Source organism: Oculina patagonica, chromosome 6, assembly GCF_052425735.1.
Source record: "Oculina patagonica isolate OP01 chromosome 6, crgOcupat, whole genome shotgun sequence".
In the NCBI taxonomy this organism is placed as follows: Eukaryota; Metazoa; Cnidaria; class Anthozoa; order Scleractinia; family Oculinidae; genus Oculina; species Oculina patagonica.
Genome location: NC_135763.1, coordinates 4,928,746 through 4,953,772, shown reverse-complemented (window position 1 = coordinate 4,953,772; position 25,027 = coordinate 4,928,746). Strand labels below are relative to the sequence as shown.

General features: G+C 38.5%; 2 protein-coding genes across 2 annotated transcripts; one reads left to right on the top strand and one right to left on the bottom strand.

Moving 5' to 3' along the window:
• Positions 1–1,216: 1,216 nt before the first annotated feature.
• On the top strand, positions 1,217–9,994 carry LOC144656175 (protein CMSS1-like). The gene is made up of 10 exons (XM_078516414.1): positions 1,217–1,301; positions 1,387–1,454; positions 2,745–2,801; positions 4,230–4,350; positions 5,431–5,502; positions 6,725–6,836; positions 7,052–7,112; positions 7,838–7,925; positions 8,411–8,499; positions 9,844–9,994. The coding sequence occupies exons 1-10, from the start codon at positions 1,247–1,249 to the stop codon at positions 9,925–9,927; spliced, it is 807 nt and encodes a 268-aa protein (XP_078372540.1). The 5' UTR covers positions 1,217–1,246; the 3' UTR covers positions 9,928–9,994.
• Positions 9,995–12,313: 2,319 nt separating this feature from the next.
• On the bottom strand, positions 12,314–24,589 carry LOC144656173 (polycomb protein eed-B-like). Its single transcript, XM_078516412.1, has 16 exons — positions 24,264–24,589; positions 23,190–23,288; positions 22,559–22,624; positions 21,771–21,871; positions 21,014–21,038; positions 18,988–19,069; positions 18,776–18,867; positions 18,021–18,110; positions 17,283–17,326; positions 16,756–16,861; positions 16,509–16,571; positions 15,432–15,469; positions 15,241–15,301; positions 14,697–14,770; positions 13,481–13,549; positions 12,314–12,502 (listed from the first exon to the last, which is right to left on the bottom strand). Exons 1-16 carry the CDS (start codon positions 24,507–24,509, stop codon positions 12,445–12,447), a joined length of 1,314 nt encoding a protein of 437 aa, XP_078372538.1. The 5' UTR covers positions 24,510–24,589; the 3' UTR covers positions 12,314–12,444.
• Positions 24,590–25,027: the final 438 nt, after the last annotated feature.

The following is a 25,027-nucleotide window of genomic DNA, read 5'->3' as shown; positions in this document are numbered from 1 at the left end:
GTAATAAACGAAGGTAATAAACGAATCAAATCAAAAACACCTGGAGTATTTGTGTCCTGTCAGACTTGTTCAACAAAGATTTTGGTTAATTCACAACGTAAATTTTCATTCAACAAACAAGAACTAATTAATTGAGTTATCAAATTGTCACGGAATGGCACTCTCTTATTCTGTTTTTGCTATCGATCGTAGTTGCTTTTAACAGCAATGTTAATACCTATACCGGTTCATTAAATCTTTGACTAGATGTTTTACAAACACCACTTTGGTGAATTTAGCAAGACGCTCAAGAGACTAATAAAATTAGTTTTGGTTTGCAGTTGGCGCCGCGGTCTCCAGTAATATTTAGGAATCTAAAGAAGATTCATTTCTATTTCTTCGACTCTTTGTAACATACCCACAGTATTAACATCATAATCAGTTGTCCCTGCCAGAAAAACTAAATTTCTAACATAGTGTTTGATTTTGTTGGGCTATTTCTTGTAGCTATATCGGAGATTACCCCCGCAGCGGAGTTTAGCGGAGTTTGCCCCCGCAGACAAAAAATCTTAAGTACTGCGCTGGCCCTTCTCTCACAGGGTATGAACATGTCAATTTTTGAGTTCGAAATATATAACTTCAATGTGATTGAGCCCTCATCAAAGTTCTCCACACTAGCTTTATCCCCAAAAGTCCTTGCCATCTCCAAAGGATCCCAAAGCTTTTCTTTGAAACTCCATAAATAAACTAAAAATTAATAAGGGACGGACCGTTATTTTATGAAAAATATTGAAAAAAAAAATTGTTTGCAGGACCTGGAAAGACAAAATAAATTGTTTGCAAACACGAAATGTATAACAAAAAATTGTAAGAATTTCGAAAAAAATGTTTGCAGAGGTGCATAAACAAAAAAAAAAGTTGGCAGAGGAAAATGTTTCATCCCCCCCCCCCCCTCCAAGAAAATAATGGTCCGTCCCTAAGCTGATCCTTAAACATAAAAGCATGCGCATCTCGCTTCCAGGTTGTACCTTGAATAAGCATAATAAATGAGCAAAAATAAAACTAACTTGCCCAGCATAACCTGCGATCAGGCGTTCCTTGTTTTCTTTTATCCCGCCGCGAAAAAAAGAACGCCTTATGCAGGTCACGCCCAGCATAAATTTTGATCCTTGATAAAGTCTTGCCCCAATTCTTCTGCGCAATTTTTCACGACCGGGGGGAATTGGGAATGAGGACTTCTCCCCAGTCCCTCCCTGTTGGAATCAATATGGCGGACGCTTTGGATGACGAGTGGTGGTTGGAAGAAAAAGACGAGGATTTCGGTAAATTTGGCTTTGTAAATTATCCTCCTTGTTTTCTTTTTATAAAGTTAACTAATGAAACCGCAACAATGAATTTTATGTTAAGAAAATGAAGAAAAGGGGGGAAAGAAGCGGCGAAAAGAAAAGGGTGTTGAGACGGACAGTGATAAACACGTGAGTAATTTTTAATAACCTGAAATCTTGTTTTAAGAACAATTTCTCAAATCAAATCGAAGGATGAGAGTTTATTTTCCTTAAACTAAGTTTTTAATTTAAGGTTGAAATTCAGGCGTTTAAAATCAAGAACAGCCTTCTAAAATAAACTATTAAAATCACTATTGCATGCAACTTTCATCCTATGATTGGATTTGAGAATTGGTCTTAAACCAAGATTTCAGATTTAAGAGTGATGAGCAGCTATATAGCCTTATGTGAATGAATTCGACAAAAATTAGGTATAACCTTTCACTTTGTCATGGGACAATCCATTTTTTATCCGCATCCCCTTAAGGATAACAGGAATCTGAACCCTCATTTCTTGTCGGTGCCTTTTGAAAAATAAAATCTGAAGGGTTGATTGTTTGTTGGCACCTTTGAAAAAATTTCCGAACGGTCCAAATTTTGTCCGCTTGTTTGAAGAAAAAATCTGATCCCCCCTTTGCAAAAACCTGCCATCCTTAGGGGGGGGGGGGGGCAGATAAAAAATGGAATGTCCCCATACAATAATGTACATACCTGCTACAAGTTTGCGAGTCTTGAGTTCTATTCGTGACTGCTGCTCGTGTATGATGGACAATATGTAAGATAATAAAGCTAAATATACCAACTGGCCAAAAAAATATGGCTGTATTAACATGACACATGTAGGTGACTGGATCAGAGCTAAAACTTTTCATAGAAAAACATTTCAACATAATTTTATCACAATGTCTCTTTTTTTGTGGAGTCTGTAAAATTTTGTTGACCCCAGTGTGTTTCGAACCATCAAACTATTCTCTCTCACTTACACCACTTGACCATCTCAGTGCAATATCCAATTTCTTGGAAAGTTAGGGTATTTGAACCCTTTATAATTGTAAGTCAAGTTTTCTGCTTTCAGCAGAATTTATTTTCCAAAGTAGGTAAAGACTAAAATTTAAAGAGGGTACATAGCACAAATAGAATAAAATACAAACACATGTGGCCCTCCTACACCATTCACCACCCCTTAATGTCTGATGTTATCATAAACAGAAGACTATAAAATAACTTATATAACTTATATAGCTGGCATAACTCTTAATACACACATTTACATATTGTGGGACTAAAAAAATATTTTGTCACATAAACTTAACACATCTGTGGCCCTCCTACACCATATAGAATTTAAAATATATATATCGTAATCATAAGAATATGTAGCCAGCATAACTCTTGATACAAACATAATTGTGGGACTATTTTGTCACATAAACTTGACAGCTTGATGGTGACAATGCAAAGAAAGGAAAAGCAAAGAAAAAGAGAAAAAAACCCAAGGTATGTAATACAGGTGTAAATAAGGGTACTTAAATTACATGTATAACTTTCAATCGACATCCAAGTATAAGATGTGCATTTAGCATATTAGGCGAGTTCATACTAGGGCCCAAGTAGGCCTTAAGTGCGATAAAAACTTAAGTGTACTTAAGACGGTTGGTGCTAACTTTTAAAGATAAGCGTTCATACTAAGTTGTAAAGTATGCTACTTGCGGGATAGCTTGTCAATCAAACTATGCGGCAAACTCCGCCAAAGAAAATAACAAGACACCCAAACTTTCACCTTGCGACCTCGAAACGTTCGAATAGCATGCCTTATTTTGATTTTTACCTTTCTACTCTTGCAACAGTGGTCTTTCACGCTTCAACAAATGTATTGCTTTGCTATGATGGAGGAAGCCTTTAGAATTAGTCGGCGAAATCGTCGGATGTTGCTTATGTGTATGGCAGACTTTCACAGCAACAAAGACCACAACTGAAAAGAAGAGCTTGGGTTTGGCCTCGTCCACAGAAGTTATAGAAGCTGTGGATTACAATTTGGATATGGAAAGTAAACAGCGAAATATATCTGCAGTGAAGAAGGTTTGCGTGCACAAGCTTTTCCCGCCGTTAAGTTGATTGACGTGTTATCGCTTTCGAGTGTTTTGATAGTGCGTAAGCATGCACTCGAGCACGGTAAAACTAGACTTGAGAGCGTACTTCGGCTTCTTTGAGGATAGGTCATTTCCAAGGTTACAAAGTAGGGTACTTGAACTACTATAAACCCCGTTCACATTCCAAGTAGGTCTTATCATAGCCAAAAATGCCACTCAGTTTCGGAAAACTCTCGCTAGCTTACCATTAATAAGCGAAGTAAGACTAAGTAGTTAGAGCAGTGAGCTCTCAGAGTTGAATAAAATGATTACCGTATATTCTCGATTAAACACCGGACCCCGATTAAACGCCGGCCTTGTATAAACGCCGGGTCAAAATTGCTAGTTTTAAATAAACGCCGGGGGCGTTTGTTCGAGGTCCCGGCGTTTATTTGAGGTCAAGCTAACAAGTAAATATATTCTGTTTGTCACAAATCTCGATTGCAACATAAACTATCCAATCCGTTATAGTGCACCTTTGGGAAATAATCACCTTTGGATACCCAGGGACACTTTTTCAAGGCAGAACGAAGAGAAAAATCGTCCCGCCTTGACAAACTGCCCCTTGGTCTTGATTATCGGTAACAATAAATCAATCTGAAAAATTGGCAGAAAATTGCAGTTCGTTAATAAACGTCGGGCCCCGATTAAACGCCGGCTTCAAATAAACGCCGGGTTCACGAAGCCAAGTTTGAAATAAATGCCGGGGGGCGTTTATTTGAGAAAATACGGTATCTGCTCAATTTTGGAACTAAAGAGTCTGTCTATTGAGGGTGCACAATTGTTATTTTTACAGGTTGAAAGTATAACCACAGAATTTCATGGCCCTGAAGCACCTAAGCTGTTATGGACAACATTCTGTGACTGTACTGCAGGGTCTCTTTCCACACTGGAACTTGAAGACGTAATGATAGATGGTAATGGTGAAGTTAAGATAGCCTAAAATGCTGATTTTGTTAATACTGTGGAGAAACAATAATCCACTATTTTTTTATTAGGCGCATCTTAAATTAGTGCACGAAAATGCCAGAAAATACAGATTACAGTGTACAACAACTATCAATAATTTCCAAGCTAGTGTAATAATAATTATTGTTCCTGCATCAAAACAGTCACCAGTGAGATTGCGAATGTAGAATATCCTGAAGGATATTATCAGTAGCCTTGTATCACCAACATTCACTGGACAGTCAACATTTGAATTCTTATGTGGGAGTGAACTAGTTTCATACTAGAGTAGAACCCTTTTATACAAGCACCTCATTACCTTATTATAGGAATATAACAAGGCATTTTAACAACGCAAACAAAATTTACGTGTAATAAGAATTAACGCAAATTAAGGAAAAGTTCTGGTCAAATGCTTATAGCAAAAAAGTTAACATACATAAAATTTATGCGAATTTTTGAAATTCACGTTAATAACATGTATCGTTAATTTCCTATAATAAGGACCATATTACAGCCACTTGCTTTTGACCTGAAGTGAAGCTCATTCAATAATTTTCTTATCTAAGTGCAGTATGACCATTGCATGATTAGTACTTTCCACTGTAGTTAAGAACCAGTAATAATATTATTTGAAATAACTCAACCCTGTCTGTGAACAGTAGTAAATGTTCAAATGGGTTGCTTTTAAAGATTCCCAACCAGCCGAAAAAATTACAATGGAATGTTTCACTACTAAATTGAAAAGCACATGCAAAAATCCAGTCATTTTTGAAGAAAAAAAAATCACCCAAAAATGTCACTTAACAGAGTCTTGCACCAAGCTCTTCAATTATGCTATCAATGGCATAGAGTAGTAATTTAGTAAGTATTTCAATTTTGGTATAGCATGAAAAAAAAATTGTAGTTGCTAATTTCAGGTTGTGGCTTATCTGCAGGTGTTTACGGTAGCCCCTTTCCTTTTGCGCCACATTCCCACATCCAAAACATAATTTCTTTAGTGCAGTAATTTTCAGTGAACTCACTTTATTTTTTAAAATTCTCTTCAGATTCCTGTTGCTTGGTAGATGATTCCACCCACACTGGTGCTTTAGATGAACTCCTTCCTTATCTTAATACAGGTTTGTCTTGACTAACAAGAGCATGCTTGAATAAAAATGCAGGGTAGCTTTTACATGTAATACATTTGTCCAAATTTTTTTGTCATGGGAGGTGCAGTGGCGTAATGATTACCGCTTACGTGCAGGACTGTATAGAGCAAATGCTCTGGGCTCAAGCCCCGGCCAGGATCATTGCGTTGTGTTCTTGGGCGAAGTTCTTTACTCTCGCAGCACAGCCTCTTTCCACCCAAGTGTATAAATGGCCACTGGCAAATTTAATACTGAGGGCTAGCCTTACAATGGAGTAGCATTCCATCCGAGGGGAGGTAGTAATCAGGGCTTGAGACTAACTTTTTAACTACCTGGTTTACTGGCTAGTGACATGTCAGATTTTACTAGCCAAAAGTAATTTTTCACTAGTCAGGTATATTGATTTCTATCAAGAACAGTTGACTTTTCCGAGTTTTTCACTAGCCAAATGGCTAGTAGGGATGCTAAACCTGGTAGCCAAGCCCTTAATTTTAGTAGCCTTTGGCTAGTTGGCTACCGTTAGTCTTGAGCCCTGAGTAATACTCCTACTCACTGCATTTCACAGAAAGCAAAGATAAACACCTGTGTCATGGGCCCCTAGGTCCGAATGCAGATATAGCTACCCACCAAATGTTTATTATGTAGCACTAAAAAATGTACCCCATGATGCAGGATGATGCACTTGTCTGTGTTTGAAAAAGACTTGTGGTCTCAATGGAGCTTGCGAGCAAAACTTGGGTGTCATCCTTCTACTGGTAAAATGAGATTTACATGAAGTAATAATGAAAACAAAAATGGAGGAAGCCAAAAGCCATGCGGCCCACACTGCCAAAGCTTATCCCGGTTTCCGTAGCATATAAAGCGGCTATGAATATTTCTACTTCCCCCTGAATGGGATGCTAGTCCATCGCAGGGTACCCTCCCCCCAGCATTATGTCGCCGGTACTCATTTATACACCTGGGTGGATAGGCACTATGAGAGTAAAGTGTCTTGCCCAGGAACACAACACAGCGACCCCGGCTTGGGCTCGAACCTGGACCGCTCGATGCAGAGTCCAGCGCACAAACCAATAACCATTAGGCCACCGTGCCTCCCAAAAGTAATAATGACATGATACATATTTCGGTATGGGATTTAGGTTTGTTAATCAATGATTCGTGGGTTGGAGTTAAAATGGATGTCATTAATGTCTTTCCACTGGATTTATTTCAGTTATTCCTCACTGGACAGGACATGTTAACAAACTGGACAAGAGAGGCGATAAAGGGTCACCCTTGCTTCTATTTATTTCGTCAGCAGCAACTAGAGCTGTAGAACTCAATAGGTGAGGGGTACTGTAAGTCAGTACGTTGTCGTATTAGAAAGTTAAGTGCGTATTAAGGTTGTAAATGGTTTAAGGAGCTATGTTGCGTTATACAAAACCTAGCAAGGTGATTTTACAAGCAAACTGACCAGAAAAACACAAACACAACGTTTTGTTTGAAGCATGCAGCACGACGTTTTGTGGTAAAAGAAAGTACTTTTTCCTTCCATTTATAGGTCAGCAGCAGAATTTAAAGGGAAGTGTAAAACGGTTAAACTGTTTGCCAAACACATGAAGGTAATGCTATGTTATTGAACGTTATAAATTTGTTTGAAAAGTAAAGCAAGCACGTATAGATCAAGACAAAAACAATTAAACATGCAGAAGGATGGGAAAGACAAGATTTGCGAAGAAAAATCCCGAGGTGGAGACAAGAGAGCAAGGAACTTTCTATCTACGCACCTTATAACAAATAACTTCTGATAACAACTTCAATTTTTCTTTAAAAAAAAGGCGCTCAAAGAGCTACCTCTAGAGCGGTGCATCGTAATAATATGGGCATGGGCCATTTTTTTGTCCCACGCTAATGACAACACAAAATTACGTTAATTAAGTTTATTGTTCCTTTTCATATTAACCATCCTTGTTTAGTTTCTTCTTGCTACTTTGGTGTTTTCTTTTTTCTAGCTTAGAAAACTATTATTTTGAGATTTCTGTCAATTTGAAAGTATAAATTTTGTGCGTCCAAAAATGACTCTAAGTATCTTAATAAAAATAATAAAAATAATAAAAACTTTATTTATCCTGAAGGGCCAATCAGTGATTATTAGATCACTAGTATAAACTGTTTCTTCTGATTAACAACTGATATCGCATTATTTATTCACTTTGCCTTGAGAATGGTGTCACGATGACGCCGAAACGTCGGCTTTTAACGTTAATCTTCGCTTGTTTATGCTTTAAGAAATCTTTATTGATCAAGACATTAAACTTTTAATTGTAAAAAACATTTATCTCCCTAGATGTCAGAACAAGAGGAATTTCTTGAGTCACATGTGGTTCATTTTGGTATTGGAACACCTAGTCGTATTCTAAAGCTTCTAAAAAGTGGTAAGCGATCTTAATTTTTTTTCTATGGTGTTGTTAAAATTTTACAAAAACCGCCTATTTTTAACAAGACAGAAAACTCTGAAAGAAACAGCGAGTCCACACTAATTCCATTAGTCTATTTTTTAGAGGCAAGGATTATCTGACATTTTGTTTGCTATCTAAAGGTGTGGAAACCATTACATAAGATCGCCTTTATAATCTTCGATATATTGTTATACAGTGAAACTTCTGCAAACCTGCACCTCCCGTAAGCGGACACCTATTGCCATGTACAAACACGTCATTTTTAATCTCCCATAAGCGGACACCTCTCCTAATGCAGACACTTGCTCTGGACCAAGGGTGTTCTATTGGGAGAGTTTCGACTGTAGCCTACTCCCCTACCCCTTTACTGGAAATTCAAATCATAGAAGCTGAGTGCCTGTAGACTTTTCTGAACGCTTGGATTTATATTTTACGAAACTCCACCCGTTTTTAACTTTCAGATTCCTTAAAAACGTCACGATTAAAATATGTGATTCTTGACTGGACATGGAGGGATCAAAAGCTGCGGAGGATGATAGACATTTCAGAGGTGTGCACAGTCTACTGCTTCCTATTTATAAGACTAGTAGACACTCAGTCATGTTCTTTTGGACATCCGCGAATCTGCTTGGTTTTCCAGTTGATTTTTATTCGCTGACAGAACACTATCGTACGCGCGTTGCACTTAAAAAAGAAAATTATTCTTGATTTTTGGCTTAAAAATATATAAAATTGCAGGTTTTGGACTGTAATTCTTTAGAGTTTCTTCTACTAAAACAATCATCCTGGTACTCGCCCTCTTCTTTTTCTATAAGCGATAGTAAACTCGGCTGCGCTTCGACTTGTCTTGACTATTCGTAAAAATCTCGCTTCGTAGTCTAATTGTGATATTAGTGTGCGCTCAGTTCGTAATTTAACGGTTTACATTATTTTACGTTATTTTCCTTATTATTTTGTCTTGTCTGTAACTGTGCTCTCATCGTGGGTGGCTCCTCCTAAAATGTAGCCGAAACCAATTGTGGAATTGCACACATTTTAGGCATCCTACTGATGAACGGTTACGGCAATTAGATATTTTCAGGAGAGCCATTACGTTCTTGATCTGTCCCCTTAGAATAGAAAATGTTGTCCGTACTACTATACAGCAACGCGAGTGGAAATTTGGGAGAACATTTTCACTGCTGTTTCAAGTTCACCCAAACTTAGGTCGCTCGTGCAACGTGCCCTGACCAATTACAGCAAACCTGCATTCTTTTTAATCAATCAGGCTAAACCAAATCGCGAGTGCCTTCGTACATTTTCCCGCGCTTAGCACGGGTGCATGCTTCAGTTTCTTGATTGGTTTACTGCGTTGCTTGCATTTGTTCTAACTGGTCGGGTGGGATTACTTTGACATTTTTGGTGTTGGTTTTACGACGTACTACAGCAAAAACCCGCGTATAAGAACCTAGGTTTTTTCAAGTTAGCCTAAACAGGTTCTTATATAAATGGTATTTAGGGTAAAATTAGGCTAACTAGGTTCTTAATTAGGTTCTTAACTTTTGTTCAAGAAATAAAGTAGAATTGTTAAATGATCTGGTCTGTAATGTCCAATAACAGTATTCTTGGAGGCTTCGGTAAGCAAAATACTATACTATTTTAATCTGATTCTGTTAAAATCAAACCTATACTGTAACCTTCACTGCATATTTTTGAGAAGATTTTTTAATTCTATATTTTTGAGAAGATTTTTTTTTTCTTTTTGAAAATAAGAACCTGTTTTAGAATTTTAGCCTAAAATGATTCTTATGTGAAGGGTGCTTAAAAATGAAATTTTAGCCTAACAGGTTCTTAAATGTTAGGTTCTTATACGCGGGTTTTTACTGTATATCATATACTGATTTGTTTGTTTTAGGTGAGAGAAGAGCTCATCAGCCTTTTAAAGGATTTTATTTTTCCATTGGCAAAAGCTTCGAAACTCAAGATTGGATTGTTTTGAAGCTGGAACATAGCGTTTTTACCGTTCATTTTGTAAATAAACACAACAATAAACAAACAAACAAACAGCGAAGTTTCGCTCCATTTTTTTCTGGACCCTCTGTGTACTATTTTAGTTTATCTTTTGAAAAGGAGAGTAAAGTTCCTAGCTCTTGACAGTACGGAGTTCACTGCGTTTTATTCGTACTTTCAACAGTGTCAAGACCCAAGACCAATGCACCCAGTACGTACAGCCCTCGCGTTTGATAAAAACAGTCCTCCGTGCGACCACCTTTCATAAACAACCTCCTCAAATTATAAGGCGACCACAGTCAAATCACTATACCGTAAAATTCCGGTTATAAGCCCCCCCCCGCTTATAACCCCCCCCCCGGTTATAGGCCCATCATCCTGGAAACAAAAAGATACATCCGATTATAAGCCCCCCTCTACCAGATGACAGTACTGAATAGGGCTAAATGTTGCTTTATTATGCGTTTTTAACTTAAAAACGTATTTCCATCAACACTCCTGTGGCTCGTTTTGAAACGTTTTTTTTCATTCCGCTTATAAGCCCACCCGGATATAAGCCCCCCCGCTTATAAGCCCACCCAAAAACCCTTACGAGGTTGTATAAGCCCAGGGCTTATAACCAGAATTCTACGGTATTGGGTGAGATTTTATCAACCGGACGGTGGATCTTAAGACACGCATTTGCCCTTCCCACAGTAGTGGCAAAGGTGAGAGAGCCTTGGATCGAGATCAGTTTCTCAATCGTTTGCTGAACAAAATGGAGTCGCGTTAATGGGTTTGCGGGAAACATTTTTGCTTTAAGAAATAGCTGAAACGTGTAATGATACAGAAAATGAGATGTTGGTTTCATGAAAGAAACTCCAATTTAGCTCTAGTATTTTAAATGTCGTTTCACTGGGTACGTGACCAAAACCAACCAAGTCCCCGGGAAAAGAATTTTTTCGCACAAGTTCTTTTTAGCCAGTGCCTCAAAAGAACATGCAAGGCGCGCTACCGAGTGTTTTTATACGTGAAACCTGGGCACTAACATAAAAAAAAATACTGGGCCCACTCAAAGTGAACACGCGAAAAAAAAACCAACCATAAGCATTCTCGGAGCGATCGGATGGCTTTCAGGATCGAAGCATGAATTTTTTAAAACGGAAAACATGTTTCTTCGAGGATACTCGTTAAATGTAGTAGGATTAAATCAAGGAAGTAAAATGCATTCGCGGGAACCGCTAAAAATAACAAAAAAAGACGACCTCTCAGTCAAGACAAAAAAGGGAAAAAATGACATCCTTGACCGGTATCCTAAAAATACGAAAATGTATGAAAAATAGGAAGCAAAGACTACAAGCGCTTACCAATAGAACATTAGCTGACTTTGAACTAGAAGTTATAAATCCAATCTATGGAGAAATTTATTTCATAAAGGCAAAGGTAATTCAGAAAGATTTCTAAAACATCAGAACTCTAGTTAAATCGTCTGAAGTAGGGCGAAGATTAACAAACGGCCTCAGTGTAATCCAAGCCATGTTTTCTAGTTCCTTCGCCTTTTCTTTTGACTTCTCTAAGTCCTCTCGCTCCCCAATACAGGCCAGCTTTTCTTGTTTAAGCTCCTTCCTCTTATCAGCTACTAAATTCAGAAGCGATTCCTTTAACTCACCGAGCTGACATGGCGTTAGTTTTTCCAGTTCTTCTGCATTGAATTTCGCTTCTGTTTCCTCTTGGAACAAAGCTCCAAAAAGATTGCGAAGAAATGCGAAAGGGGAAGTCACATAGTGCGACCTCACGTTAAATCGTTTCAACTTGATTTCGATGTTTCGTCCAGCCAATAGATAACTTCGAATCCTGGCGTAAACTGTTTGTTTTTGTGTCTTCCTACTTTTGCTTTCGCAATTTTTGCAAGTAGCACTGCTAGGTCTTTGTTGAGGGCGGATCTCCACAATGCAGATTGCCTCCGTTTGGTCGACAGGTTCATCCACATTTTTAGAAGAGCTATTATATTCAGCAGTTTGGTTCTTTACGTCAACACTAACAGAGTCTGTCATGGTCGGTTTGCGCACGTTATTTGATTAGTCAGAACATTATTCACAAACTTACGTCATAGACGAAACACAACATGTAAAGCGCGCGCAATAAATGGCTATTCATATAAAATTCTAATTGTCGCGGGTTCGGAAAAAATGAAACAAACCACAGCATTCACTAAAACACAGCGAAGGAAACACTTCTCAGTTTTGGTAAATTCTCGTATCCGCACCCGAAATGGCCGACATTTATTGTCTCACCAGAAAATGGCACGAGTGCTTGCCCTTCCTTGTTAGAATTTTCTCATGGGAAGTTCGCGTCCTATTTGTTTCTACCCTTTGAAAGCACGACACTACACCATCTGCAAGTAAGTCTTTTTAATGGTACAAAAAGTACTGGATGATAACAGTTATGCGCGAAAAATACATGTATACAGTACAAAAATAGAGAGCTATAATACACAAAACAACCTACAGCGGGCTCGAATGGCTAGTTATCTGACTCTGTCCCATCTCCAAAGCGTCCCGTCATCACAAACAGAGATTAAAATCCTGCAAAAAAAAAAGGATTCGGAACAAGTTAAAAAATCTGACAAAGTTAAAGGCATCGATTGAGATAAGAGGTTTAAATTACTTATTAAAACTAGGAGTTGCTGATAGCAAGTTAAGTGCTGCGAAGTGAGTTGTAAGAATATTAATTATAATAGTAGGAGCGGAACGGAAGGTCATAGGAATGTTTCGGATTTCCACATTTTCAGATGTGAAAGATATAATCTTTAATTTCTTAGCGAGTGAAATGCTAGTGACATTGAGAAAAGGAAGCAATGTAAACATAACAAAGCACGTGCAATTCGATCGCAAAGCCATCAGAAACACCAATTTATGACGTCAAAAAGCTCAAAGCTCGTCACGTTTTCATAATGACCGCGCGCTAGAATGGAACGGCGTTCCATTCTAGCGCGCGGTCATTATGAAAACGTTTTCATGGAGCCTTCGCAAATAATCTTCGTAGTTTTTGCTGTACATATTTCGCGCTCAAAGCACAGAAAGTAATTTTTTCCCTTAAATTAACTTAGTAATGGATAATTATGAAAGCGAATTGTAAGAAGTCTCGTAAATTCGTTATTCATCAGAGATGGCGCATAAGGGATGAAAAGACCGTTTCTCCCGCACTATACTTGACCATCTTGCTCAAGAGAGGTTTCTTGGGAAGCATTTGCAAAGTACTCAGAACAGAAGCGCAAGCGGCAGCGATTTAAAATTTAACTTCTTGCTCTATAGCGAAAAGGACATCGCAAGCGACAAATGCAGCTTCCACATTTTACATGCCGCTGATCATACGAACTGCATGTACTCAAAATCATCGCCAGTGAAAAAGTCGAAAATCGAGTGTGTCGCATATATAAAGCGCCCAGGCCCCACGCGGACAGTCACAAATAGTGTGCTGCTACGCTAAGGCTTCGCAGCAATAAGTGATTTATTGTGGTAGTGGTTTGGTAAAATCTCGATCTTCATTCAGTGTTGACTTACTTGCCGTCTTTGCTGAATCCAGTCTGCCTGATTGCCGACACACACTTGTTATGTACAAGTGTTGTTGACCTAGAAAAACAAGTTAAGTGAGATAACTAAACGCATACGAGAGTTCACTAAGGTACCCTTAGCCTTTGTCTACTCTAAACTCTGTTCCGCTTTTGAAGCTCCATAAATGGTTAAAAGAAAATAGTCAAACCAACTGCAACCAATCAGAAGATAGATACTGTGTTTCCAGCCAATCAGGTGCTAACCCAAATCCAATTGTAATTAAGCTCACACTGCTTTGTGGGAGACGCGGTGACCTAATGGTTAGCGCGCTCGCCTCCGAGTCGAACGGCCCGGGTTCGAGGCCTGGCCGGGACGCTGCGTTGTGTTCTTGGGCAAGACGCTTTACTCTCACAGTGCCTCTCTCCACCCAGGTGTATAAATGGGTACCGGCGAATTTACTGCTGGGTGGTAACCCTGCGATGGACTAGCATCCCATTCAGGGGGGAGTAGCAATACTCCTAGTCGCTTAATGCTACGGAAACCGGGACAAGCTCCGGCCTGTATGGGCCACTAGGCTCGAAGCAGACTTTACCCTACCCCTCACACTGCTTTTCCCGCGTTTGGCACCTGTTGCAATTTTTCCCGCCCTTAGCACCGGTTGCAATTTTTCCCGCGCTTAGCACCGGTTGCAATTTTCCCGCGCTTAGCACCGGTTGCAATTTTCCCGCGCTTGGCACAGGTTACAATTTTTCCCGCTCTTGACAGCGGTTGCAACTTTTTCCTGCGCTTGACAACGGTTGCAATTAATTCGCAATTACTTCTTAATTAGAAAACCGCTCTTAAGTTTTCAAACGGAAAAGTTTCAGTTTTCCAGTTTGAATACAGGGAAGTATACAAACAGAATTCTAGTTGCAGTAACTTGGCTTTAGTGTTAAATATAAGTCGTGTTCTGTGACTTTTGTTTCCTTTTGTCTCAAATTCCTTATCACTATCATAAACAAAGAAAAATGAAAACAACAAACTAGTTTAACGATTATTAAACTAGAAACAAATTTAAAACATGACACTTGACTGACACATACATTTTATGCGAACAATACAAAGGAGACTAGTCTCCCTCGCAGCCGTTTTTAGTGTCGTCACGCAACATTCCTCCGAGACTAAAAGGAGACATGTTTTAATCAGATCTTATTTTTAAGAACAAGAAAAGTGCTGCTCAGTGTACCTGGCTTTCGTTGGATCATCAACACCAATGTCCCAAACAAATGTCTTGCCCGTTTGATTCCCTACTGCCATTAACTGCAATAAAATGGAAAAAATGACTTTTCTGTCATCAAGGAGGTCATAAAGTTTGTTTCTTTAAAAGGCCTGGCCAAACGGAGACGCAATTAGATTCACGTTTTCAACTTGCGTGCACTTGCGTTGACTTGCGTTCACTTTGGTCGAGATTAAATTTGCACGCAAGTCAACGCAAGTTTTTCACCGTTTGCCACCCAACGCAAGTCAACGCAAGTCTTGTTGTTTACTTTAAGTACTGAATTGTAGCACGCGCAGTAGCATTGAAATGGATTTTCTGACATCTTGCGTGCACTTGCGAGTAAACTTGCAAGTCCGTTTGGCCATCCATTGCAAGTCTGTACGCAAGTTCAACTTGCGACTACTTGCGTCCACTTGCGTTACCGTTTGGCCGGGGCTTAAAATACGCCAGTAGTCCCAGGGTAAGATGGAGGGCATCTTTCTTTGGGGATGCACACATCAGAAAATCTTACCCTTTGTTCGTAATCCAAAGAAAACCTCATGTACCAGATGTCACACTGAGAAAACTCGAACCTGAGAAAACGAAAAAACAAAACGACCAAAAAAGACTTATAATTGATTAAAAAAGACCCGTAAGACCAAACAAGCATACTTTGGCAACAGCGAAAATGTTTCATTAGCAAAGGAAGCCGTCGTAACTCACCTGTGCAGTACAGTAACGACTCGTTCAGAATTAAAAGGCTGGTAAAAAGAAATAAAAGGAAACATGTTGAGCAGAACTAAGAGCGATAGTTTAAGCTGCGTTCACATTAGGCCGAAACATGATTAGTCTGATCACGAATGAAACATGTTTCGTTGTGAAAAGTGTTCACATCAGGCAGTGCATTGCGCGAATCATGATTGAAACATGTTTAGTCTGATCATGATCGAAACTACCTCACGAGGTACCTGTTTCAATCATGATCAGACTAAACAAGTTAAAAATGGCCGAAAAGCGTCGAAGAGGCGAGTGCCCAAAAGCTTCAAATTCGGGCCTTCTATGTGATCAAATGTTTATTTAAAATATGGGCTAATATAGCGATACAATATGAATTATCGGTGATGGATAGAAAGAAGAAAATTTGGCAGAATATCGCCACGAAAGTTTACGACGGCGGCTACAAGCGCGCAGCATTGCAGCATTGCAATGCAAAAACAAACTTCGCAAAATAAAAATCTTCTTTTACCGACTGATAGCGCAAATTCTGACAATACTGTCTTCTTGCTAAACGCTTGAGAGCCCTGCTTCATCGAAGGGCTTGAAAATAGACAGAAAGACGAAGATTTAGTCGAAACTTTATTGTAATTTCGAGCTATATTTTTGCGGTTAAAGTGTAAAGATTTATGCAAGAACCGTGAAACCGCATAAATTACACACCAGGCATGAAACGTGTTTGAAACTGACACGTAATGGGAACAATGCAATAACAAGCATGTTTAGGTGAAACATGTTTCGTTGAAAAATGTTTATTCTAAACATGTTTCGGGTTAAATGTGAACGCAGCTTTAGTCATTCAAAGTAAAACCAAATCACGTGATTTGGGTGGCGTGACTTTTCCCGCGATTGCTTTGAGGAGCAGTGACGGACTAAGAGTAACTCCGTTGATTTAGGCTTTAGTTAATATTTGTGTGATGTTGCTTAATACTGATATTTTTTATTAATTTCAAAGTTTCCACTATTTCATTTAAGCTATTTTGCCGGAGAGAAATGCACAAAAACTAAACATTTCACTTCGCATACCCCTTTAAAAATGTCCTCAAATCTCTCTTGTGGTTTCCAGCACACAATGCAGTTTTCGCAAGACTGAAAACAAAACAAGGAGTTAACAATCAAAGAACAGAATAAAACGAACAAGATTCATTCACGTTTGAAGCTAATCGAAGGGAACATAATCCATTGAAGACAGGTTCTACTGTAGTTGAAAAGGAGTTGAGGTGTGATATTTTTTGAAACAACAGCTAAGCTCGATAAACAGCAGGCAAGTTACCTTAGACAAGACAAGATCGCCAAACCAACGAACACTGTCTACATAGTTTCTATGAATGTCACGAGTGGTGAAGTCAGGATAGTGCATCTTGATCGTGTGAAAAGCCCTGCAATAAAACATAGTGCCATGTTTCTTCCAATGTATGATGACAAAGAGGCGCGGTGGCCTAATGGTTAGTGCGCCGGACTCTGGATCGAGCGGGCCGGGTTCATTGTCTTGTTTTCTTGGGCAAGACACTTTACTCTCATAGTGCCTCTCTCCACCGGCAGGTGTATAAATGGGTACCGGTGAATTTACTGCTGGGGGTAACCCTGCGGTGGACTAGCATCTCATCCAGGGGGGAGTAGAAATACTCCTAGTCACTTCATGCTACGGAAACCGGGATAAGTTCCGGCCAGATGGGCCACTAGGCTCGTATGCAGACTTTACCTTTTTTATGACGACAAAGAGAGCTTGTTGACAACAAGGAGTTATTGAACTGTGAAAGGTAATTAACAGACTTTTCACATTATAAAATGAATACTTACTTCTCAGTTTTGCTTTGATCATAGGTGTGGGACTCCACAATAGCCTAGCAAAAGCAAGAAAGCAATACAATTTAGGGGGATAATATCTTTTTAGTTTTAGTTTCTCTTGTTCTTTTGTGTTTTGATCCAAATCAGTTAAAACGATACTTTTATTGTAATCTTCCAGCCCATCTATCTCCTTAAGGGGAGTCACCTGGAGCATGAACCCAAAAGAAACACGGGTGGAAAGGCTAAGGGAGGGGAGAGAAGAAAGGGGAGAAAGCAGGATCGCTAAGAGGGTGGAAACAGGATAAAAAAGCTTCTTTTCATGGTGAGCTATATCAATGATATATTATTTTTAACTTAAGTCCAGAAATCAAGAGGAAATGACACTTTAAGTGGGAGAGAAGAGTGTGAAAAACACAAACTCTGACCTCCCACCCCACCTCCAACAAAAAAGGCCCTACAATGTCTTCCTCGTCCCCAGGAGCCGATCAGCCGGATGGTTAAGTAAGGCAGGAAAACAGGAAGCATGGGTTTTGATGGTTAGGTTTTCCCTTCAGCATCAGGCCCACAACACCAAGCGAACCGTGCATGTCACCCCACCATGCCAAGCGAACCGTGCATGACCAAGGAGGAGGACGCCTGGGCACGAGGCAGCTTTAATATCATGTTGACATTTTAAATTATTGTTCTTGTACCACTAGTTGGAAGAATTAAGACGCACAAGTCATTCCAACAGTACTTTGGTTGAATTACCTTCTTCATAGCATCAGTTTCAAGCGACCATATCTTAAGAGAGTGATCCATGCCACAGGACACCATCTTTTCACCCAGAATGTCAAAGTCCTGAGACAAATCAAATGACACATGCATGAGAAAAAAACAGCACAATTCCTTTAGCTTGGTTATAAAGTTATCAAAAGTGCTTCAAAACAGAAAGAGTAGTGTAATACAGCCATCAATAATCATCTTTAAATGAACAAACGAAGGACCGACCCACAAACTGAACAATCGGTGGATCAAACAAACAAACGAACTACAGTCGAATCCTGATAACTCGAACCTTCAAGGGAAATCGAAAAAGGTTCAAGATATCGGGAGTTCGAGTTATCGAGGGTAACATTAGTAAGAAAAAGACCTGAAGGGGAATCGAAAAAGGTTCGAGTTAGCAGGAGTTCAAGTTACTGAGGGTTCGAGTTATCAGGATTCTACTGTAATGACAACTAATAAAAATGTGTAGAATGTAACAAGTATTCATATACAAGTCTAGAAGTGTTCATATTCAATGACATTTGGGGGAGAGGAATGTTTGAGAGCAGTTGCTTTTGAAATTCAAAAGTATTTTAAATTACAAAATTCATGATTTTAAAAAAGGAATGGAAAGGAAAGGAAGGGTAGGGAGGAAAAAGTAAAGAAAAGAGAAGGAAGGGAACCATATAAAAGGAAAAAACACTAAGGAAAGGAGCAGAAAAGGAATAGTTTTAATATATATCTTTGGTTCAATCACTTACTGTGCTGAGGACTTCATCTCTGTGACCATCCACTCCACCGAATACAGCAACTAACACATCTGTTTTGATATTCCACAATCTAAGACTGTGATCTGTCATCAACACAAATAGAAAACGGCACTAGTTTTTTTGGTGAAAAGCTTTAGATCAACAAGTGTACAGCTTACACCAGACAAAGAAAGCAATGAGAACAGGTTCTGAAGATTTGCTACCTTTGCTTGCTGAGAGTAGAAGATAAGGATCCACTGGGTGAAACTTCAGCTCATTAACAGCTCCTCCATGGCCAATATAATGCTACAAGAAACACATTGATAGTAGTAATGTTATTTAATTTCTTTAAGGAAGGTCTGCACACTGACTTGTTCCTGCGGCTAGTCCCTGGACAAAGTTCCAATTGGCATTTACAGGCCAGAAGACATAATTTATTTAACCACGAAGAGCTTAGGAGCCATAGCTTGTTAAAACGCTCTCGTGAAAGGCACCAGGACTTGTCCTTGTAACTTGTTGCAGGGAAAGTCACAGAGATAGGTTCCCTTGTTTGTGCCCACCTTTAGATCTAAACATTTCTGCATTTCCTTCATTTTTTATTATACTAATCAAGAGGGGGGGGGGGGGGTCACTTTAGATCATAATTCATTAGATCATTTCACATACATCACGGCCCAGTTGTTCCACTGGATACATCACAATCCAACGAATACCATAGAAATGTTGGTTTTAACAAAGCTTTTAGTATTTGCTGGAAAATCGATTATCTGGTGGATAGTGATATCCACTGACCCACTTTAAAAGTGTGACAACAATGATGTCATGCATCTTGTTTTCAATTTAAACCCCCTAGTCTTAACCTTATACTCCCTCTGTCTACCCAAAAAGCATCACTATTTGTACAACAATGGGTCTACCCCACTTAAACAGCCTACCAGTATATCCCTAGAACACCTTAGCTTAGCTTAGATATATAATAATGTAAATAGTGTCCACAATTAGTTTTTTTTTAAGCTAAATACTTCAGACACTTTAATAAAGTATTTCGTATGATGTGTGTTTACTGACACCCAAGGGTGGGTTTCTCAACTATTTTGCCTAAAAAGGGACATTCTACTGACAGGGTGTGTTATCAGGGTCATTCACATTTACAGTGGATTTCAGTTTACTTTGGCCGCCTGCTTTGCGAATTTCGTTGGGAAATTGGAAACTTTGTTACGAAGTTGCCAATTACGTTGCGAAGTTTGCGAATCAAATTGCAAACTTCGATACAAAGTTCCCAACTTCGGCCCGACTGAACTTTCCAAGTTTGGTAGTTTAGAAGAAACCAGACATGTTGCTTGAAAGTCATGGCGATATCTGAACTCGATGATTTTAGAACTGGTCAAGGAAAGTTGAAGTAGCTTGAAGTGTAAGACAACGTTTCGCATCAGCGATCACGCAAGTGATTTGCCGATAAATAAATTTTATGCATGCAGAAATTTGGTGAAACTTTAAGTTTTTTTGTATGAAAATACACATTTAACGATTTCTGTGAGGCATCATCATCAATTTCAAGTCTTCTGCGTTTGTAAGCCGGATAAAACTGGATGGTTTACTCATATGTAAAATTGATTTTAATCGAAGCCGACGCGATGCGACATCGAACGCTAATTTGTCGAGACAACATGTTTACGGCTCGCTGAACATAAAAGTTTTCGAACCTTTTATATTTTTATTTTTATGACATTTGTTTCCAACAGTTTAGCGTAGTAAAGCCCTTTTTGATAACATAATTACAGAAGTTTTTAATAAATTCGGGCCGAAGTTCGGAACTTTGTATCGAAGTTCGCAATTTGATTCGCAAACTTCGCAACGTAATTGGCAACTTCGTAACAAAGTTTCCAATTTCCCAACGAAATTCGCAAAGCGAGCGGCCAAAGTAAACTGAAATCCACTGTAACAGTATGAGACGTTGCACTAAAACATCTATTAGCCCTCAACTTAAACAAAAATCTGTAGCAAAACGAGGTTTCATTGTCCTGAATACAACTGTAGCTCATTGTTAATTTTGTTTTATCTCACACATCTTTCAGTTACTTAAACAGGACAGGGAAGAGAAACAGCAAATTATGTTGGCCACACCCCTGATCAGCATTAAAAAACCTTATGGGATGATGGGGAAGATATTTCCATATTTATCATAAAATACACATGATCACTGTTAGTAATGAGCCCTTAATAATCCATAACTAAACCATTTCTACTCACCTTGATACAGTTCATGCTGATTGGGCTGCAAAAGATAAAAATAAATCAAAAGCAGAATTACTTTAATAGCGATTAACATGAGTTTTATTGTTTTGGCCCATTTTCAAAGAATTTGTACAAATTTATACTATATGTATAATAAATGGGGCACTTAACATGAAAAATAAATGCTTTTAATCTGTGTATTCAACAAACTTTATATCAGATGTAAAGAATGAACAAAAAGATTGATTTGCCCAAGCAAATTGCTAGTGCAAATGATGTGCAATGCCTAGTGCTCTGGACTCCGGATTGAGCAGTCTGAATTTGAGCCCTGGTCGAGGTCACTGCATTGTGCTCTAATTATGGGCAAGACACTACTTTTACAGTGCCTCTTTCCACCCAGGTGTATAAGTGGTAAGGGGTAAGGTGTATGGGGGTAACACTGCAATGAACTACCATCTGATTCAGGGGGAATAGAAATACTCCAAGTCACTTCATGATACACAAACTGGAGTTTAGCTCCGACCACGTGGGACACTCCTCTTGAACACATACATCAGTACACTGCTTTGGGATGTTTACCAGTATTAATAATAATGAATATAAGCAGCAAAAGGTTATGATTTCCAGAAAATTTCTACATTTCATCAGATGTTCTAAGGCAAAAAATGGCTATTAACAATGCAGTAATACATTTACATAAGAAAATTAAAATATTAAAATTGACCAAAAATACAATTAATAAAAGAAGTTTCAATTTTGATAAAAAAATTACCTTATAAATCTGATGATTCCTCTGTTGCCAGCGACAGCAAGTAAAGGTTCTCCTGTGTCGGGGTGGTAAGACCAAGCACATGTGTAGAAACTTTCCTCTGGCTACAAGTTGTTAGGGTTTTTTTGTTTTCTTGGCTAAAATAGGCCATTTCCAAGTTACTCTTTGCCTTTGTTTCGAAACGAGTCTACGTGCGCAACCATTAAAATGAAAAGGAGTTTGATTTGCATGAAAATGGACCTGTAGGTGAAACTCATTTTCATATGAATGGTTTTGCACATAGACTCTTTTTGAATCAGAGGCAAAGGGTAACTAGGAAATGGCCTATTATTATAACAGGCAAGTAATTTTTTGGCAATGCTAGATCATGTTTATTGCAAAGCCATAAAATTGAACAGATTTATTTAGTTTACCATTATCGCCTTGCATTGTTTTCCTGTGCAAAATAGCAAGTACACTGTAGAATTAATTCAGTTATATTTGACTACAGTGAAATCTTGATTTCTCAAGTTACCTCCCAATAACTCAAACCAAAAGTCATTTTCCTTTGATTTGCTTCTTTCAGTCAAACACTACAATTTTACCCCCGATTTCTCAAACTCCTCATTTCTCAATTTCTCCTGATTTTCTCCTGTTTTCCCTTGGAGGTTTGAGAAATCACAAATCCACTACACAAGTACTTTTAATTAGTATTTAATAGTTGGTCAACTCTCAACAACTCCTTGTTTCTGGAGTTAGTTTAATGCAATTTGCAGCCACTCATAACATAGTTTAAGTCAATAAAAGGATACATCGGCATCCATGTAAGCTTGAAGAAGCTTGACAACACCTTTTGCTTCACACTGGTAGATTGTCACCTGGTGAAAGAAAAAGGTTTTCACACATAAAAAAATCCATTAATTTTTATTTTTCCCAGGAATATCCTACAATGTTCCCTTTTTAACAACAACCTTTTCCAAACATGGAAATTAATATTAATTAATCATCTGATCCAGGAAGAAGCACAATATTTTTTATTTTATTTTAAAATAATTGGAACCCAGCTTATTTATTTGAAAACAGGGAGTGATAATTGTAACAAATACCTTTTGAGCAGAACTATGTACAAATAGTGAAGGGCATCCCAAAAACTATACGAGTACTTTTTTACCTCAGAAAAACTCTGTAATCTCAAGTTGTTTTTTTTTTACTATAAGGGGTGAAAGTTTCAGACACACTATTCCAGATTTTCTTCAAGAGTTATTTGTGATTTTTGAAATGTCCTAATGTACAAAATTTTCTGAGATTATTAACTCCTGGTAATTTCTTTACATTCCATGGAATATTTTGCTGTTTTCCAAAACTGCATTTATTTGTCCCTCGCATATTGCAAGACAGAAAGAGAAGTGATGTTCAGAAAATTCTTTCAGTACAGTCTGTTACCCTGTTGCTCCCCACTGTTGCAAACATGTGAAGATCGTCTGTTCCTTCTGGTACATTGTGATTAAACTGAACTGCAAATATAGGCTGTTTATGGTCCTCCTGCCAGTTTAGATATTAAGGAAACAAACACTAAAATTAGGTTTTCTGTTCAGTAGACAGAGAAGATATACCATTATTAGATAAATGACTTAATACTTGACTTCTATCCTAAGTTTCCTCTGGGAGAATAGGGCCATTTATTATTTCATATGTGACAGATAAAATTTAAAGCCGAAAGCTCATGGGATTATGTAGTGTTAAACTTACATTGAAATAAAAAAGTCATTAAAAATCTAGTATTAAAATTTGCATCTGAAAGCTGACTATGTCTGAAATTACATGTTCATTTAAAATATACGTCTAAAAATAAATAAAATCTTCGTCTTTAAAAAATGGGAAATTAAAATGGGCGGAATTAAAATTAAAATTTTTAAATCCTGTGTTCTCTTCCAATTTTGATTGAAGTGATTCGTAAGTTGCGCCGACGATCAAGAAGTTGTTGGCTAAGGGTAGGTAAGGAAGCCATTTTTTGGAGGGAGGGGGTGAAACAGCATTTTTTTCAGCATAAATGACAAACATAATAACTGCTGTTGAGCATAACTTGGGGAATAACAGTCTGTTTTTGAAGGTGATGCCAAGGAGCAAAATAAATGTTCTTGGATTAATGTGTCAACCCCTACCCCACGTGATGTCATTGTTACTTAGCAACCGAGCTGACCAACGAAAATCGCAGGCTCGATTCACAAAAATTGACAAATCAGGTTTGTCCATTGCTCAAAAATCGCGATCTTGGACAAGATTTCACAGAAACGAACTATAAACCTTCTTTTCCTCCCTTTCCCTTGATTGAAAATACTACCGATTGGCCAGTTTCAAAGTTTTTTTTTCACAAAACGCGAAGCACGTGGCGCCTAGGCTGAATTAGAATAATTACGCGGGAAAACAACAATAAAACTTCATTCAGTTTACGACAACATGTAAAGCAAAGATATTACACAAGTTTAATCTGAAAACATCACTCAAAAAACATGTTACCTTGAGGAAATTGACGCATCTGAAAGCTAAACTTTTCTTTTTTCTGCCTTTGCCTCGAAATCCTCGCTTTCCTAAAGTGGCTTGAGTTGAATTCGAGTTGGAACTGCTAACCGTCGAGTCGTTATCGCTGTCTTCTTCGTCGAATTTCGCTTGTTTCCCTCCTCTTTCGAGTTCTGCATCTGATCCTGTACCTTCTACATCAACTTGGTGTTCTTGTGGAAGGGAAGATACCGTTTCCTCGGTCATGTTGCTGTCGAAGCGTTCTATTTTCTAAATCTAAGCACACTTCTTTCTGAATATTTTGTGACCGACATGTCACGCAACTCGATCCAATCCTCCCCGCACGTCCTGTGTAGAGTGGGAGAGACTGGGAAGCAATGCAATGAAAAATATAAATCCCCTTGGATGCAATCTCGAGCCCAGAGTTCATCTAGTCAGTCAGCGGTATGGGATGAACTCTGCGTAGATACGTCATGTAGTTAACATATAGTGGTTTGACTAAATCCCATATAAGGAATACATAGGAGAGGATACACAGCACTAAACAGCTGTACATGGCCATACAAAAGCTATACATGTCCCTACCTAGCCATACATATCTATACACCGCTATACAAGGCCGTAAATAGTTCTACATAGCCCTACATAGCTCTACATAACCGTACATAGCCCTACATAACCCTACATAGCCCTACATAGCCCTACATAGCCCTACATAGCCGTACATAGCCCTACATAGCCCTACATAGCCGTACATAGCCCTA

Bases quoted from the DNA above. Each gene is read 5' to 3' on its own strand.
- LOC144656175 (XM_078516414.1), top strand. From the start codon at position 1,247: ATGGCGGACGCTTTGGATGACGAGTGGTGGTTGGAAGAAAAAGACGAG. The intron at 6,837-7,051 runs GTGAGGGGTACT...TTCCATTTATAG, and splicing joins AGAGCTGTAGAACTCAATAG to GTCAGCAGCAGAATTTAAAG. The intron at 7,926-8,410 runs GTAAGCGATCTT...TTTAACTTTCAG, and splicing joins TCTAAAGCTTCTAAAAAGTG to ATTCCTTAAAAACGTCACGA.
- LOC144656173 (XM_078516412.1), bottom strand. From the start codon at position 24,509: ATGACCGAGGAAACGGTATCTTCCCTTCCACAAGAACACCAAGTTGAT. The intron at 21,039-21,770 runs GTAATTTTTTTA...TATCTTTTGCAG, and splicing joins GGAATCATCAGATTTATAAG to CCCAATCAGCATGAACTGTA. The intron at 12,503-13,480 runs GTAAGTCAACAC...TTTTTTTTGCAG, and splicing joins GGATTCAGCAAAGACGGCAA to GATTTTAATCTCTGTTTGTG.